This window comes from Ranitomeya imitator, chromosome 7, assembly GCF_032444005.1.
Source record: "Ranitomeya imitator isolate aRanImi1 chromosome 7, aRanImi1.pri, whole genome shotgun sequence".
Taxonomy (NCBI): Eukaryota; Metazoa; Chordata; class Amphibia; order Anura; family Dendrobatidae; genus Ranitomeya; species Ranitomeya imitator.
In genome coordinates, this window is record NC_091288.1 from 216,420,668 (window position 1) to 216,439,273 (window position 18,606).

The window sequence follows — 18,606 nt, forward strand, 5'->3', positions numbered from 1 at the left end:
AAGTCTGCATTCCAAAACTGCGCTCCTTCCCTTCCGAGCTCTGCCGTGCGCCCAAACAGTGGTTTACTCCCACATATGGGGTACCAGCATACTCAGGACAAATTGAACAACAACTTTTGGGGTCCAATTTCTCTTGTTACCCTTGTGAAAATAAAAACTTGGGGGCTAAAAAATCATTTTTGTGGAAAAAAAAATATTTTTTATTTTCACGGCTCTACGTTATAAACTTCTGTGAAGCACATGGGGGTTCAAAGTGCTCACCACACATCTAGATAAGTTCCTTAAGGGGTCTAGTTTCCAAAATGGTGTCACTTGTGGGGGGTTTCCACTGTTTAGGCACATCAGGGGCTCTCCAAACGCGACATGGCGTCCGATCTCAATTCCAGCCAATTCTACATTGAAAAAGTAAAACGGCGCTCCTTCACTTCTAAGTTCTGCGGTGCGCCCAAAAAGTGGTTTACTCCCACATATGGGGTATTGGCTTATTCAGGAGAAATTGCATAACAAAATTTATGGTTACATTTCTGTTTTTACACTTGTGACAATAAAAAAATTGGTTCTGAATTAAGATGTTTGCAAGAAAAAGTTAAATGTTCATTTTTTTCCTTCCACATTGTTTCAGTTCCTGTGAAACACCTGAAGGGTTAATAAACTTCTTGAATGTGGTTTTGAGAACCTTGAGGGGTGTAGTTTTTAGAATGGTGTCACACTTGGGTATTTTCTATCATATAGACCCCTCAAAATGACTTCAAATGTGATGTGGTCCCTAAAAAAATTGGTGTTGTAAAAATGAGAAATTGCTGGTCAACTTTTAACCCTTATAACTCCCTAACAAAAAAAAATTTTGTTTCCAAAATTGTGCTGATGTAAAGTAGACATGTGGGAAATGTTATTTATTAACTTTTTTTTCGTGACATATCTCTCTGATTTAAGGGCATAAAAATACAAAGTTTGAAAATTGCAAAAGTAATATCGAAGAAATGTTACCACTAACATGAAGTACAATATGTCACGAAAAAACAATCTCAGAATCAGCGGGATCCGTTGAAGCGTTCCAGAGTTATAACCTCATAAAGTGACAGTGGTCAGAATTGCAAAAATTGGCTCGGTCATTAAGTACCAAATTGGCTCTGTCACTAAGGGGTTAAGGTACCTTCACACTGAACAACTTTCCAATGAGAACGACAACGATCTGTGACGTTGCAGCGTCCTGGATAGCGATCTCGTTGTGTTTGACACGCAGCAGCGATCAGGATCCTGTTGTGACATCGCTGGTCGTCGCTGAAAGTCCAGAACTTTATTTGGTCGTCAGGTCGGCGTGATTCCTCCTGTTTGACAGCAAAAGCAATGATGCCTGCAATGTTTTTTTCATGAACCAGCGAGAACGATAAGTATGTCACTGGATCGCTCCTGCATCGTTCAGCTTTTGCCATGTTTGACGTCTCCTAGCGACCTAAACAGCGACGCTGCAGCGATCTATATCGCTGTCTATATCATTGCAGCGTCGCTAAATGTGACGGTACCTTTAGTCTCATTAAGAGCCTTAAGGAACCTAGAAAATCTGAGTCCAAGTCTCACTGTGCATGCAGTGTGGTGTTAATACCTTCCCTGGCTCCTGCAGATACTGGGCTGTGTATACAGATCCAACAGTCCAGCAGTTTTTGTCCTTCCACGTCTTTTATAAGAAAAGCATGATGTTGAATAAGTTTGTTGTCCTTGTCAACATTTAAAAGTTTATCCAGTGTCTCTGTAAGGTGCAAAAATCCTACCACTGCCAGCACGGTGATTAGGACAACAGTCATTCAGCTGGTGAAAAGATCTTTTTGCAGTGACTGGCATGGATCCAGGTGGGCTTTCCCTCAAGTTTCACTGAGGTGAATGTGGTCAGCTGGACATTAAACCGGGCCGTCAAACCGTGGATCTAGGCTCCTTCTCACGTGTCTGTGTATGACCACCGATCACCTGGATTCAGCTGATATACGTCTGCACTGGCATTAGTATCTGGAATGGATGAAAGCACATGTTTATGCACCACATTAAGTCTTTTCTGTAAGGCCTGGACATGGGCTGTCATAGCACCGTGTTGCTTTTGTAGCACCTGTGGGAAGTACAGACCAGTCTTTGGCAAACTACCAAACAGGACTTCAAAAGAAGACAAGCCTTTCTATTTGGAGTGTGACTGAAAAGAGTGCAAGAGGCAAGCACTCTACCCCGCTCTTTCCTGTGTCTGCCGTGGCCTTTGATTTTTCAGTTTAAGTTTCCCGTTTAGTCTCTCCACTTTCCCACTACTTTGTGGTCTATATGGTGCATGATATGCTTGCTGTACTCTCAGGGCCTGCATGACTTCCCTCATTATTGCTCCCGTGAAGTGTGTACCCCTATCGCTCTCTATGGTTTCTGGGACACCATACCTGCAGATCAGTTCTTTCATCAGTTTGCAGTCGCTTAGCATTTGTACATTTTACCAGATAGGCTTCGGGCCAACCAGAGAAAAGATCTACACATACTAGGACATTTTTCACACACTCCTATTTTGGGTAGCTGTATGTAGTCAGTCTGCAGTCTCTGAAACGGGTAGAGAGGCCTGGGTGTCGCTTTCTTAGGGATTTTTACTGTTTTACCTTGGTTGTGCTGTGCACAGATGAGGCATGACTGTACGAGCTTTGTGTAACTGAAACCAGGAGCGATCCAGAAGGCATCTACCATGGACACATGTGACATTTTGAGGTGTGAGTGTGGCCATGTGTTGCTTGCGCCATAATTAGGAACAGGGACCTTGGTATATACAATTTATCCTTATTCTCCCATACTCCTGAGTTCAGCTCAGCTCCCATTCTTCCACAGTGTTGTGTTCCTTCTCTGTTTGGGCAGCTGGAAGGATTTCAGGACACCTGGGCTCAGTGTGGCTGGATTACCCTGACTCCCCGCCACCGTCCACTGCTCCCTAGGCTGCCTTGCTGCTACTTTAGCAGCCTCGTCCGCCCTTCTGTTGCCCTCTACCTCCACAGAGTCACCGTTCGTGTGTGCTTTTACCTTGACGATGCCAACCTGGACTGGTAACATCAATGTCTCCACTAATTGTTTCACCAGCTCTGCATTTTTAATGGGCTTACCGTCTGATGTAAGAAACATTCTGCTTCTCCAGATATGGCCATAATCATGGGATATTCCCCCATGCACAATTCGAATCTGTGTAACTGTTAGCAACTTTACCTGCAGCAGCTCTACACGCCTCAGTGAGTGCCTTCAACTCTGCCTCCTGCACCGACATGTGAGGAGGGAGTGGTTCAGCTCGGATTACCTCATGTGAGGATACTACTGCATGTCCAGTGTAGAATCGCCCATCCTGGTGGTATCTGGAGCCATCTACAAAAATAAAAACCCTCAAAATATGCATTAGGAACATATTTTTTCCCACGAACATATGTAAAACCCACTGTCTCCTGACTCATCAGTTCCTATGCATGTTCGTGTGTCATGTCAACGTACCAGAGTACTGTTTGTTTGTTTTTTCTCCTTCCAACGCTGTCACCAATTCCCCCCCCCACCCCCCCACCTTTTTCTGAATCCACAGGCAGATGAGTGGCTGGATTCAGAACATTGTCTTTTGAGGGTGACGTATTCAGGAATTAGTATTAGAGCACATTCAAGTCTGATCTGTCTTTCCATAGACAGGTGTTTTGGTTGAACTTGTACGAGTATGGCATTAATGTCATGTGGGGAACAAATTGTCAAAAAGAAAAAGTCAGTGTGAGCTCACATGCCTAGCAGTATTACAGCAGCTCTTACAGCACAGACATGTAGGAGACCCTCTAATCCAGAGGTCCCCAACGTTTCTGATCTTGAGAATCAAAGAAAAAACGGCAGCACTCACCAATCTTCTGTGCAGGTAACTTTTATTAGTGCAATAACATCACGGCACGGGGGTGTATTCCAGAGGAATGTGAGGGCTGAACGACGGCCGTTTCGCACCTGACAGGTGCTTATACGGGTTCAATCAGCGGACGGATGTGACGCCTTAAGAAGAGCACGGATCCCCGCACCTCCCTCTGGCCTCTCTCCGCCCACTGATCGTTCAAACATAAAATCACAATAAAACTCGCTATTAAAATCAGCAACATTAAAACACATACACATATAGCAAAAGGTTTATGCGGATGCAAGAAAAATAATAACGGAAAAACTTATCACCTCCATATCGTATATATCGGATTACACTGACTTACGGTAGAAACCAGTAAATAACCGGCAGACCCTCTATAAATAGAAAAAGGTATATGTGTATCAATCAGTCATGATATCCCTACCCACCTACACTTTCTGAAAAAGTAGTAGTACCGCCGCAAGACTAGCAAAATATACCGTGTACTTATTGGCTCTCTTGTTTGTGTTCCAATTCTAACAGCAAACGGGTGAAGAATATTCGTTTCCAGCAATACCGTCTGAGGGTTATGCACAACCAACAAAACTATTCTCTCTGTCCTCTATCCCCCTATGATCCGAATGGGATCCAGCCGGCCCCAAACAAAACCGAATATCGGGGAGGCTCCAATACGCCAGGACCCAAACTTGTGCATCTAGTTTATAAATAATAATTTTAGAAAGGACCGATATACTCACGGAGTCTGTGTGTCTCATAGAAAGATCGACATATCTATTTTCTCATTGAGTCCTGCAGGACCCGTCGCTCCCGTCCGCAGGATCCAATCGGTTTCTCGTCTAAGTAAGAGATTATGGTGGTCACCTCCTCTCGCATGCATTTTAACCTGCTCTATACCGGCAAAAGTCATGACTGCTGCATTGCCACCATGCAATTCCTGCATATGACTAATAAGCCTGGGTACCCCTTTGCCTGTAACGACTGACCTACAATGCTCTCTGAAACGTGTATGTAGGCACCTGATAGTTTTGCCCATATAAAATTTGCCGCATGGACACCAGATCACGTATACAACATATTTAGTTTGACATGTTATAAGTTGCATCACTTTATGCTCTACTGGTCCAACATTGATAATTCTACTGGTAACATGTTGCCTACAATGTGAACAGTGTCCACATCGGTAATTGCTCCTGATCTTGAGAGCCACATTCAACTCTGAGAGAGGGTCACGAGCCACATCCAGCATTGAGAGAGGGTCACGAGCCACATCCAGCATTGAGAGAGGGTCACAAGCCACATCCAGCATTGAGAGAGGGTCACGAGCCACATTCAGCTCACGGCCCCCTCACAATAGTGGCAACCAAAGCCCCCATTACAGAAATAATGGTAACCAAAGCTTTTCCACAAAAATCACCCCAAAGCACTATATTAAGATCCAGGGGTTCCACTAATACCCCCCATTCAGTATTCTACTATAAAGCACTCCCAGGACTGTCACATCCAGCTTCAAAAACCTCAGGTTTTGTCATCTTGTCTCCAGCGTACCATACTTAAATTATCTCAAAATCCCTAAGTATATGTGTATCCAGATCTGCTCTTCTGTGCAGAGAGGCTCACAAAATTCACCATTTTCAGATGTGCTCTTCATACCTCTTTGCTAGACCTGGAGATAACGCACTAAGCTGACAGACAGCCGCGAGCCACAATTCATGGGACCGCGAGCCACATGTGGCTCCCGAGCTACAGGTTGGGGACCCCTGCTCTAATCACTGGGTCTAATTGTGCTGAGTAGTAAGCTATCGGTCTCTGTTTCCCTCTATGCTGTTGTGTCAGCACTGCCTGTTTTCTTCTTTAATCAGGCGTCTTGTACCTTTAGCAATATTGTGGCCTAAAAATGTCACCTTTTGTTTGTAATACTGTAGTTTGTCACGTGAGACTCTGCAACCATTTTCTGCTAAAAAGCTACAGCAAGGACATCTGTTCCGGGCAGCAGAGCAGGAGGTCATCCACGTACTGTAATAGTACGATCTGTGGATGAGGTGAAGAATGCATTTGCCAAATCGGTGATTGTGAAACATTTTGTGACCTGTTATGATCCGGTGACTTTGGAGCTGCATGAGAACTTTCACTGGAGATGGTGGCCACTGTACTGACCGCAATCCTGAACTTAAGACCGCAACTAGAAGTAGCCGTGGAGTGTACCTAACACACCTAGACACCTCGTCACAGCCGGAGGACTAATTACCCCTAAAGATGGAAAGAGGAATACTATCTTGCCTCAGAGAAAATCCCCAAAGGATAAACAGCCCCCCACAAATATTGGCGGTGAGTCGGAGAGGAAAAAACATACACAGGCAGAAAACAGAATTTAGCACAGGAGGCCACACTAGCTAAATAGGACAGGATAGGACAGAGTTCTGTGCGGTCAGTAAAAAACCCTTCAACAATATCCACAGCAGAAATAACAAAAACTTCCTACATCTAACTAATAGATGTAGGAGCGTAAATCTGCAACTCCAGTGAATCCTACAATCAGAGCAGGAATAAAACTGAAACAAGCACACAGCAGTGTGCCACAGATACAAAGAACCAAACACTTCTCTTTGCTGAATTTGGCAGCAGGCAGGAGAAGCCAGAAAGTGATCCATCACTTCACAAGAAACATTGATAACTGGCAAGGGCTAAAGGATCCAGCACATCTAAATAACCCAGTCCGAATTGTAGTCATCAGATACACCTGGCCAGGACTGTGACTCAGAGACAACTGCATTCCCACCTACAACCACCGGAGGGAACCCAAGAGCAGAATTCACAACAGTACCCCCCCTTGAGGAGGGGTCACCGAACCCTCACCAGGGAGATCAAGACGTGCCAGATGAAAGGGACGGACCAAATCAGCAGCATGGACATCAGAGGCAAAAACCCAAGAATTATCCTCCTGGCCATAACCCTTCCATTTGACCAGGTACTGAAGCTTCCGCCTCGAAAAACGGGAATCCAAAATCTTCTCAACAACATATTCCAACTCCCCATCAACCAACACGGGCCGGAGGATCAACAGAGGGAACAACGGGCTCCACATATATTTCCGCAGCAAAGATCTATGGAAGACATTATGGATAGCAAAAGAGGCCGGAAGTGCCAGTCAAAAAGACACCGGATTAATAATCTCAGAAATCCTGTAAGGACCAATAAACCTAGGCTTAAACTTAGGAGAAGAAACCTTCATAGGAACATGACGGGAGGACAACCAGACCAGATCTCCAACCCGAAGTCGGGAACCAACACACCGACGACGATTAGCAAAACGTTGAGCCTCCTCTTGAGCCAGCACCAACTTGTCCACCACATGAGCCCAAATCTGCTGCAACTTGTCCACCACAGAATCCACACCAGGACAGTCAGAAGGCTCAACCTGCCCAGAAGAAAAACGAGGATGAAAACCAAAATTACAAAAGGCGAAACCAAGGTAGCAGAACTAGCCCGATTATTAAGGGCAAACTCGGCCAATGGCAAGAAAGCCACCCAATCATCCTGATCAGCAGACACAAAGCATATCAAATAAGTCTCCAAGGTCTGATTAGTGCGCTCGGTCTGGCCATTTGTCTGAGGATGAAACGCAGAAGAAAAAGACAAATCAATGCCCAGCCTAGCACAAAAGGCCTGCCAAAACCTAGAAACAAACTGGGAACCTCTGTCGGACACAATATTCTCCGGAATACCATGCAAACGAACCACATTCTGAAAAAACAACGGAACCAAATCTGAAGAGGAAGGCAATTTAGGCAAGGGCACCAAATGAACCATCTTAGAGAACCGGTCACAAACAACCCAGATAACAGACATCTTCTGGGAGACCGGAAGATCAGAAATAAAATCCATCGAATATGCGTCCAGGGCCTCTCAGGAATAGGCAATGGCAAAAGCAACCCACTAGCACGGGAACAACAAGGCTTAGCCCGCGCACAAGTCCCACAGGACTGCACAAAAGAACGCACATCACGTGACAATGAAGGCCACCAAAAGGACCTACCAACCAAATCTTTGGTACCAAAAATGCCAGGATGACCAGCCAACACGGAACCGTGAACCTCAGAAATCACTTTACTAGTCCATCTATCAGGAACAAACCGTTTCCCCACAGGACAGCGGTCAGGTTTATCAGCTTGAAATTCCTGAAGAACCCGTCGTAAATCAGGGGAAATGGCAGAAAGGACCACGCTTCTTTCAGAATACCGACCGGCTCCAAGACCTCAGGAGAATCAGGCAAAAAACTCCTAGAGGGCATCAGCCTTAATATTCTTAGAACCCGGAAGGTACGAGACCACGAAATCAAAACGGGAAAAAAACAAGGACCATCGAGCCTGTCTAGGATTCAGCCTTCTGGCAGACTCGAGGTAAATCAAATTCTTATGATCGGTCAAGACCACAATACGGTGCTTAGCTCCTTCAATCCAATGTCGCCACTCCTCAAATGCCCACTTCATAGCCAACAACTCCTGATTGCCGACATCATAATTGCGTTCAGCAGGCAAAAATTTACGGGAAAAGAAGGCACACTGTTTCATTAAGGAACCAACAGGATCCCTCTGAGACAAAACGGCCCCTGCCCCAATCTCAGAAGCGTCAACCTCAACCTGAAACTGAAGAGAAACATCCGGTTGGCGCAACACAGGAGCAGAAGTAAATCGACGTTTAAGCTCCTGAAAGGCAGAGACAGCCGCAGAAGACCAATTAGCCACATCAGCACCTTTCTTCGTCAAATCTGTCAAGGGTTTAACCACGCTAGAAAAATTAGCAATGAAACAGCGATAAAAATTTGCAAAACCCAAAAATTTCTGAAGGCTCTTCACTGATTTGGGCTGAATCCAATCATGAATGGCCTGAACCTTAACCGGATCCATCTCTATAGACGAGGGAGAAAAAATGAAGCCCAAAAAAGAGACCTTCTGCACCCCAAAGAGACACTTAGACCCCTTCACAAACAGGGCATTGTCACGAAGGATCTGAAATACCATCCTGACGTGTTGCACATGAGACTCCCAGTCATCGGAAAAAATCAAAATATCGTCCAAATATACAATCAAGAATTTATCAAGATAAGTCTGAAAAATATGCATAAAGGACTGAAAAACAGATGGAGCATTAGAGAGTCCGAATGGCATCACAAGGTATTCAAAATGGCCTTCGGGCGTGTTAAACGCAGTTTTCCATTCATCACCCTGCTTAATACGAATAAGATTATATGCCCCTCGAAGGTCAATCTTAGTAAACCAACTAGCTGCCTTAATCCTAGCAAACAAATCGGAAAGCAAAGGTAAAGGGTATTGAAACATGACCATGATTTTATTCAAGAGACGATAATCTATACAGGGTCTCAAGGAACCATCATTTTTAGCAACAAAAAAGAACCCTGCTCCCAACGGTGAAAATGGTTGAATATGCCCTTTCTCCAAAGACTCTTTAATATAGCTCCGCATGGCGGTATGTTCAGGCACAGATAGGTTGAAAAGTCTACCCTTAGGAAACTTACAGCCTGGAATCAAGTCAATAGCACAATCACAATCCCTGTGCGGTGGAAGAAAACTGGACTTGGGCACATCGAATACATCCTGAAAATCAGACAAAAACTCTGGAATCTCAGAAGGTGAAGAAGAGGAGATTGACATCAAAGGAACATCATTATGAACCCCCTGACAACCCCAACTAGTCACTGACATGGATTTCCAGTCCAACACAGGATTATGTACCTGCAACCACGGAAAACCCAGCATGACAACATCATGCAAGTTATGCAACACCAGAAATCGACAATCTTCCTGATGGGCTGACGCCATGCGCATGGTTACCTGTATCCAAAACTGGGGCTTATTTTTAGCTAAGGGTGTAGCATCAATGACCCTTAAAGGAATAGGGTTCTGCAAAGGCTGCAAGGGAAAACCACAACGCTTGTCAAATTCTAAATCCATTAAATTCAAGGCGGCGCCTGAATCCACAAACGCCATGACAGAAAATGATGACGAGCAGATCAAGGACACAGATAATAAAAATTTAGGTTGTACAGTGCTGATGGTAATTGAACTGGCGATCCTCTTAGGGCAGACAGAAATGACATGAGAAGCATCGCCACAATAATAACACAACCTATTTTGACGTCTGAAACCTTGTCGTTCCGTTCTAGACAGAAATCTATCACATTGCATAGGCTCAGGAATTTGCTCTGAAGATAACGCCACAGCGCGCACAGTTCTGCGCTCCCGCAGGCATCGGTCAGTCTGAATTGTCAGAGATAGATTCACTCAGACCGGAAGGCGTGGGAAACCCCACCATAACATCTTTAACGGATTCAGAAAGCCCCCTTCTGAAAATTGCCGCTAAAGCGTCATTCCATTTAGTCAACACCGACCATTTTCTGAATTTCTGACAATACAATTCTGCCGCCTCTTGACCCTGAGACAGGGCCAACAAGGTCTTCTCAGCTTGATCCACAGAATTAGGCTCATCATACAATAATCCTAAAGCCTGAAAAAAGGAATCAATATTAAGCAAAGCCGGATTTCCAAATTCCAGAGAAAACGCCCACTCCTGCGGGTCGCCACGCAGCAGTGAAATAACGATTTTTACCTGCTGACTGGAATCACCAGAGGATCGAGGTCTCAGGGCAAAAAAAAGTTTACAGTTGTTTTTGAAACTCAAAAATTTAGACCTGTCACCAGAAAATAAATCAGGAGTAGGAATCTTTGGTTCTAAAGCAGGAGTCTGAAAAATATACTCAGAAATACCTTGCACCTTAGCAGCAATCTGGTCTACACAAGAAGCTAAATCCTGAACATTCATGCTTGCACCAGGCTCCTCAGTCACCCAGATATTAAGAGGGAGGAGAACACAAAATAGACTGGAGAAAAAAAATTGGTCAAGAGCTTCCTTCCCTTCTTCTGAGATGCATTTAACTCATTGTTGGCCAGTTGTACTGTTATGATCCGGTGACTTTGGAGCTGCATGAGAACTTTCACTGGAGATGGTGGCCACTGTACTGACCGCAATCCTGAACTTAAGACCGCAACTAGACGTAGCCGTGGAGTGTACCTAACACACCTAGACACCTCGTCACAGCCGAAGGACTAATTACCCCTAAAGATGGAAAGAGGAATACTATCTTGCCTCAGAGAAAATCCCCAAAGGATAGACTGCCCCCCCCACAAATATTGGCGGTGAGTCGGAGAGGAAAAAACACACACAGGCAGAAAACAGAATTTAGCACAGGAGGCCACACTAGCTAAATAGGACAGGATAGGACAGAGTTCTGTGCGGTCAGTAAAAAACCCTTCAAAAACATCCACAGCAGAAATAACAAAAACTTCCTACATCTAACTAATAGATGTAGGAGCGTAAATCTGCAACTCCAGTGAATCCTACAATCAGAGCAGGAATAAAACTGAAACAAGCACACAGCAGTGTGCCACAGATACAAAGAACCGAACACATCTCTTTGCTGAATTTGGCAGCAGGCAGGAGAAGCCAGAAAGTGATCCATCACTTCACAAGAAACATTGACAACTGGCAAGGGCTAAAGGATCCAGACCATCTAAATAACCCAGTCCGAATTGTAATCATCAGATACACCTGGCCAGGACTGTGACTCAGAGAACACTGCATTCCCACCTACAACCACCGGAGGGAACCCAAGAGCAGAATTCACAACAGTGACCGTACGGTGTGTGTATTAGGGACAGTTGAGGTCACACTCACTGTAACATCATGAATAGCCTGTAAGTCATGAACTATTCTGTAAGTGTCAGGGGAACCCTTGGGTCCTTTTTTCTTAATGGGATACAAAGGGGTGTTGCAGGGGGAAGATCTCTGCACTAGAACCCCTGCCTTAACATACTCTTTAAAGGGAACCTGTCACCCCATTTTTTCAGTAGGAGATAAAAATACCGTTAAATAGGGCCTGAGCTGTGCATTACAATAGGGTATTTTTTGTCCCCCGATTCCCTACCTATGCTGCTGAAATACCTTACAAAAGTGGCCTTTTTCGCCTGTCAATCAGGCTGGTCAGGTCGGATGGGCGTGGTCACAGCGCTGTTTCTTCCTCCACATCTTGCTTATGTTCCCGTTGGTGGCGTAGTGCTTCTCGCATGCGCAAGTGCCGAATGCACTGCGCAGCTGTACAAAAAGAGCGCTTGCCGCTATTCAGCGGTTTCTCGGTGGGCGCGGCCATCTTCCTGAGGCCGCGCGTGCGCAGATGGAGTCTCCTGCTTCCCGGGGCTTCAGGAAAATGACCGCGGGGTGCCACGCGTGCGCAGATGGACATCGCGGCGGCCATTTTCCTGAAGCCGAGATTCGAATTTCGGCTTCAGGAAAATGGCCGCCGCGATGTCCATCTGCGCACGTGCGGCACCCCGCGGCCATTTTCCTGAAGCCCCGGGAAGCAGGAGACTCCATCTGCGCACGCGCGGCCTCAGGAAGATGGCCGCGCCCACCGAGAAACCGCTGAATAGCGGCAAGCGCTCTTTTTGTACAGCTGCGCAGTGCATTCGGCACTTGCGCATGCAAGCAAGATGTGGGGGAAGAAACAGCGCTGTGACCACGCCCATCCGATCTGACAGCCTGATTGACAGGCGAAAAAGGCCACTTTTGTAAGGTATTTCGGCAGCATAGGTAGGGAATCGGGGGACAAAAAATACCCTATTGTAATGCACAGCTCAGGCCCTATTTAACGGTATTTTTATCTCCTACTGAAAAAACGGGGTGACAGGTTACCTTTAATATCCCTGCTCAGGGCCATTGATTTGACTAGGCTCAAAGGGGTACTGCTTTAACCAAAAAGGAGTGATTCCTTCTGTTTATTTAATCATGACAGGGGGAAAGGGCAGCCAACCCACATCAGATTTCCCCTTGCCCAAACGGTGTCTGGTACCTAACTCTTTTCCCTGTCCTCAGACATTCTGGTGTCAGGTGTTACTTTCACTACTCTTGCCATATACACCATTTCTGCAATATTACTCAAGTGTTTATATAAAATCACACATTAATGTCCAAATATTTATACCCATATTTGATTGTGTAGAGCAGAGGTCCCCAACTCCAGTCCTCAAGGCCCACCAACAGGTCATGTTTTCAGGATTTCCTTTGTATAGCACAGGTGATGCAATTATTACCTGGGCAAGACTAAGGAAATCCTGAAAACATGACCTGTTGGTGGGCCTTGAGGACTGGAGTTGGGGACCTCTGGTGTAGAGTACCCCTTAAAAAAACTAAATTTGACTCACAAAATGTTACCAAAAGAAAATTACATATATTAAAAGATATATTACGAAAGATGCTGAGTCATAAAATGGGGGAGCACAATGCCATAGGCCACAGCAAAGCACAATTCTAAGAATGTAGCAGCCCTATATAAATCCATAACTAACAGTTCCAAATACAAAAAGGATTTGAAAAATACCAAATATCAATACCAGTTGCTTGCAATAAGGTATAAGAAGTGGAAAAGACAAACAGTGACTATGGTTTGAGCCAATATAATGAATGGCTAAAAAAACCTACCTATTTTTCGGACTATAATGCGCACCGGACTATAAGACGCACCCAGGTTTTAGAGGTGGAAAATAGGGAAAAAAATATTTGCAGCAAAAAAGGTGGTAAAATATTTAATAACATAAACATACTATTATATGTGTTATTATATATAATAGTATGTTATTATGTTGGAAGCTGTGGGACCAGTGTGGTGTCTGTAAAGTACTGTATGAAGATACTGCAGGGTGTGTATAAGAATGGGGGCACAGGGCTTATAGTTAAAGCACCACTCCAGCACTGAAAATAACACTGGAGTGCTGCTTTGAGATCCCATTGGGAGAACTATAACTCCCAGCATGTCCTGCAGAACCTATGGCATGCTGGGAGTTATAGTTCACCACAGAAGTGGCAGAGTGCTTTATTGTGTGTTGTAGTGACTAACCTTTTAATTGTGGCAGCCCGCCACACTGGTGAGGTAAAATGCTGGAGCATCCCATCCCATGACACCACAGAGCACTCCCTCCTGTTGCCTCTCCACAGCACAGGAGTAAGCTTGCAGATTGTAGTGTGGTGTCTGCAGGACCTGTAATGACATCAGAAGAGGGAGGGCTCTGTGCTGCCATGTGATGCTCCAGCCCGCCCTCTTCATGACATCACACAGGTCCTTGTGCTGGAGCACTCAGCATCCAGCACAGCCTGTCAGGTATGCAGCAATGTTGTCCCCTCTGGCCCCTGCTGCCCCCTCCTCCACCAGACACACAGACCTCCCCAGCTGCTGCAGGAATCCAGCGCTGGGGAAACCATGTGTGTCCCTGTGAAGGAGTATTCATTTGCTGCTCCTGACTCACCGCTCAGCTGACAGGTGGGTGGGGAAGCAGCTAATGAATATTCACTGCACTTTAATGATCGGGACCATGTGGTTTCCCCAGCCCTGATTCCTGAAGCCTGGTAGGGACATTTTTCTGCCTCCCAGTGCAATCCCACTTGCTGCTGCCCCCTCCCCACGTTACATCCCTACCGTTACATCCCTACCATAAGATGTACCCACACTTTCCTCTCAAATTTGGAGAAAAAAAGTGCGTCTTATAGTCAGAAAAATACGGTATATATCATATGAAGACAACCTAGAAATACACGGTAACTATACCATCTTGTGTAAGGAAACTACTAAACTGGCAAATGAATGGAATTAAGTGTAACTATAATAGGGCATGATTTACCTGTGGTATAATGTGCACGTGGAAGACCCTGGCGTCCCTCTGCTCTAAGTGTTTAAATGAAAGGGGACTTGTGACTAATACCCTCAGGAGAGCACTGTATAGTGGCCTAGACAGCACTCAACTCTGCTCCCAGCAAATTCATAGGGGTATTGTCACCAACAATAAATTTGTAAGTACCTCTTGGCTGTCTCGTGATTCTAGTCTTATTTGTTTAGTCATAGGGGCTTCAGTCGCTTGTCCCTCTACCCTCACGTATTCCACAGTCTCGTCAGTAATCATGTCTGGCATTATCAAGTCTTTGTGTACCACAGTCCCAGCTGCCCCAGGGTCAGTCAAGAATTCTGTCTCTTTCCCTCCCGGCATTGGTATGGTGGTCATCAAGGCAGGACCAGGTCCGGAGGGGACAAGAACAGGGCATACATTTGTCACTGGGTTGTCAGTTTCCTAGTCTGAAGGTGAAGGAAGTAGAAGATTGGTCTGAGTGTCCATTTTCTCCCCACTTCCAGTACTTCACTGTTTCTAAGTCCTTAGGCCCCTTACTACGTCTCTACTGTTTTCCTTGTGCTCCAGCATACATGACACGTCGTCTTATTGTCCTAGTTTGTTCAACTCCTTTAGCAACCTTCAGGAGGTCTTTGGATCTACATTTCTCCATTCAGATCTGGCTGTCTGTACTGCGTCTCGTAAGCCTTTGGTCATACCGTCAATGAATGTATTTACCAATATTTTTACATCAAGTGGTTTTACTGGACTGTACCCCATGTCTGCCCATTTCAGCTGTAGCCGTCCAAAGTACATCTCTACACTCTCTCCTTTTTGTCACATCTGTAAAAGTTTTAATTTGCGTCCTAGTACGTCACCTGCTTTTGTGCTCACCAACTCTCTAGGTCTGCTCAGGTGCACTTATACGTCGATCATATTGTCTTTCTTTGTCTGTAAAATGGGAAAGGTTGGTTCTCAGGGTCAGCCAATTGTTTTAGTGCAGCTAGCTAGTCAGAAAGCCTCCAGGGATAATACTCCTGTATCTGTCTTGCCCTACCTGATGTGGTTGGTTCTCTGGTGGTGGGGGAGACTAGATGACCGATTGAGGGTGACATGACATGCTGGTCTACAGCTCCTTCCCAAAAGGATTACTGTCAGCTTATTCCCAAAAGCTAATGTCCCCACTACCCACTATCCTGTGTCAGCTTCTTATGTCACTACATGTGATCTTGTCTGGACAGGATTCAGTGCAATTCACTTAGGTTGGGTTGCAGCAGTGATCATACAAGTATTTCTCCAGTCTGGGTTTGTCTGACCGCAATGTTTACAAGTCCATCTGTCTTGTCTGGGTCTCTGGTTATACAGAGGTATGACGCTAGCAGTAATGTGTCGGTCATAGTCGGACTTTTGAGCATCAAAACATTCTTAATACACCTTACTTCCGTCCTGCTGCACTCTGACGCCATTTATTCACTTGCTATTTTCTTCCCTTGTCTGTGCCTTTTTGTACATCCAAACATCCACACACTGGCATTTTTGCCTTTTTCAATATTGGTCCCACATTTTTCACTGCTTACTTTTTCAATCTGTATAGTGGTTCTGAATCCCATTGGGGGCCCTGACTGCACACAGAACAAGTTGCCCATGGCTTCAAGCTATTCGCTCAAACAACTCACCATTTATTCTGCAAATGCCCTTTTTATTGTGCCTTGCCTTCACCCAGGCGGCCACACGTGACAAGTCAGAGTGAGTGTCAAGATTTAGCGGGAAGGCTAAACCACCTCTGACCCGGTAAACCTAAAGGATGTAACGGGAAGGCTAAACCACCTCTGACCTGTTAGATCAACTAGCTAGAAAAGGAAAGCCCAGATGTGTTAGGCCTCTAACCCTCCAACTCAGCTCCATGACCCATAAGCTGACTGTAGCAGGAAGGCCCTGTTGTGTTAGGCCTCTCACCTACTACACCAGCCGTGCAGTTGGCTACCTCCTCTGTTGATCCTCAATTTGCTATATCAATCACTCAACTTGAAGCAGGTGAATCTTTTACCAAACTTTCAATCACTTACAAGTTTCCTTCTAAAACTAGGCACAATATTTCACTTTCAACTTCCAACTTCAACTTACAATATTTCTTTCAACTTCAATACATACAGTACTATTGCTTTAAACACAAATCTCCCAGCGCGTACTACACCTTGAGAAAGCGAGTGCTGACAGCGGCGAAACGCGCATCGGGGTACATGCAGTGAGCCCCACATTCATAGGTGAGACATGCTTCCCTAGCATCCATATGCTGACCAACCAGGCCGGGTACTTTTACGGCTAGAGGTTTTACAATAGCTGGTGGTGCGCGCTATCCACACTCCCATAGGTTATTACAAGAAATGGTCTGTGTGCTAATGATTTTTACCGCTCATGATTGGGGGTTGCGGCTACCTGTGATATTTCTGGGAGCATTTGTGTTTTTTTCACCAGTTGTATTAATATCAATGCACTGAGGCAATTACCTATGTATTTTGAGGGCCACTCATAATCTGGTGTCTTTGTTTAAATAGCACTTTCATGACATTGTTTGTGTGTTTTTAAAATGTTTATATTTGTTAATAAAGCTTTGTGATATTTTTATACAAAAACAAAAGCTTCCGCTGTTTCTCCGGTATTTTCATTGCCTGTATGTGAAAGTACATTGAGGTAGTTGGTGACTATTTGAGTCACAATTATGAATCTGGAAAATGTATTAACCAAGGACAAAATATTCAGAGAGCCTTCAGCGCGGCTCCATGCCCCCCTTCCTCTGGCACACAGCACAGAGAGGACAGAGGAGAAATCACAAGCAATTCGCGCAGGGGTTTGACTCACCCCTATTATTATTATTTATTATTATAGCGCCATTTATTCCATGGCGCTTTACATGTGAGGAGGGGTATACATAATAAAACAAGTACAATAATCTTGAACAATACAAGTCACAACTGGTACAGGAGGAGAGAGGACCCTGCCCGCGAGGGCTCACAATCTACAAGGGATGGGTGAGGATACAGTGGGTGAGGGTAGAGCTGGTCATGCACCATCAGGTATTCAGTAGAGATCTTAGAATCTAAAGAACTTAGGCTACTTTCACACTAGCGTCGGAATCTCCCCATCGCAATGCGTCGGGAAGAGATTCTGACGCTAGCGTTTGCTGCACTGCACAATGGAGGCAGCGGATGCATTTCTCCGGCGCATCCGCTGCCCCATTGTAAGGTGCGGGGAGGTGGGGGCGGAGTTCCGGCCGCGCATGCGCAGTCGGAAAAAGCGGTCCGTCAGGAGCAAAAAACGTTACATGTAGCGTTTTTTGCTCCCGACGGTCCGCCAAAGCACGACGCATCCGTCGCGCGACGGATGCGACGTGTGGCAATCCGTCCCAAATGCGTCGTTAATACAAGTCTATGGGGAAAAAACGCATCCTGCAAGCACTTTTGCAGGATGCGTTTTTTCTGTAAAACGACGCATTGGGACGGATTTCAGTTAACGCTAGTGTGAAAGTAGCCTTAGTGTCTTTCACACGGAAACAGAATGCAGCAGTTTTCAGACTTATTCTCTACAAAACATTCATCCACTCGGAATTAAAAACAGTTTCTCTATACAGGCAGATCACTGCACAACTTGAATAAGCTGATTCTGACCGCGTCCGGCCAAAACACATATAGAAACCTATCTAATGTCAAACCATATATAACACGGGTTTCACTGAATCTCAGATGTAAATTAAATGTACATTAAAAATATCCACAACTCATTCATCCTGGACAATCAACAGTAAGATAAGTAATGATACTTATGTGATCACTCATACATACATGCTCATTCAGGGATTGTTTTTTCTTTTTCCTTTCACTTTTCAGTTGATTTTTACAAGAAGAAAATCCCTTAACTCAATCACTCCACCTAATTCAGCTCAAATTGAGTTGAATAATGTCTTCTGTCACATACAGAGGACCACACCTAACGGAACCCCTC

At 45.1% G+C, this 18,606-nt stretch overlaps 1 protein-coding gene across 2 annotated transcripts in view; it reads right to left on the reverse strand.

Moving 5' to 3' along the window:
- Positions 1–13,948, reverse strand: part of LOC138645500 (uncharacterized) — a 41,358-nt gene extending 27,410 nt beyond the window's left edge. Inside the window, exon 1 of one of the 2 annotated variants that reach the window (XM_069734874.1) lies at positions 13,848–13,948. Coding sequence is in view for 1 of the 2 variants with exons in the window: in XM_069734873.1 (XP_069590974.1) it covers positions 13,848–13,902 (55 nt within the window). In the remaining variant the exon portion in view is untranslated. The remainder of the gene's footprint in view (positions 1–13,847) is intronic. The other variant, XM_069734873.1, reaches the window with a different exon arrangement.
- Between the last annotated feature and the right edge of the window lie 4,658 nt (positions 13,949–18,606).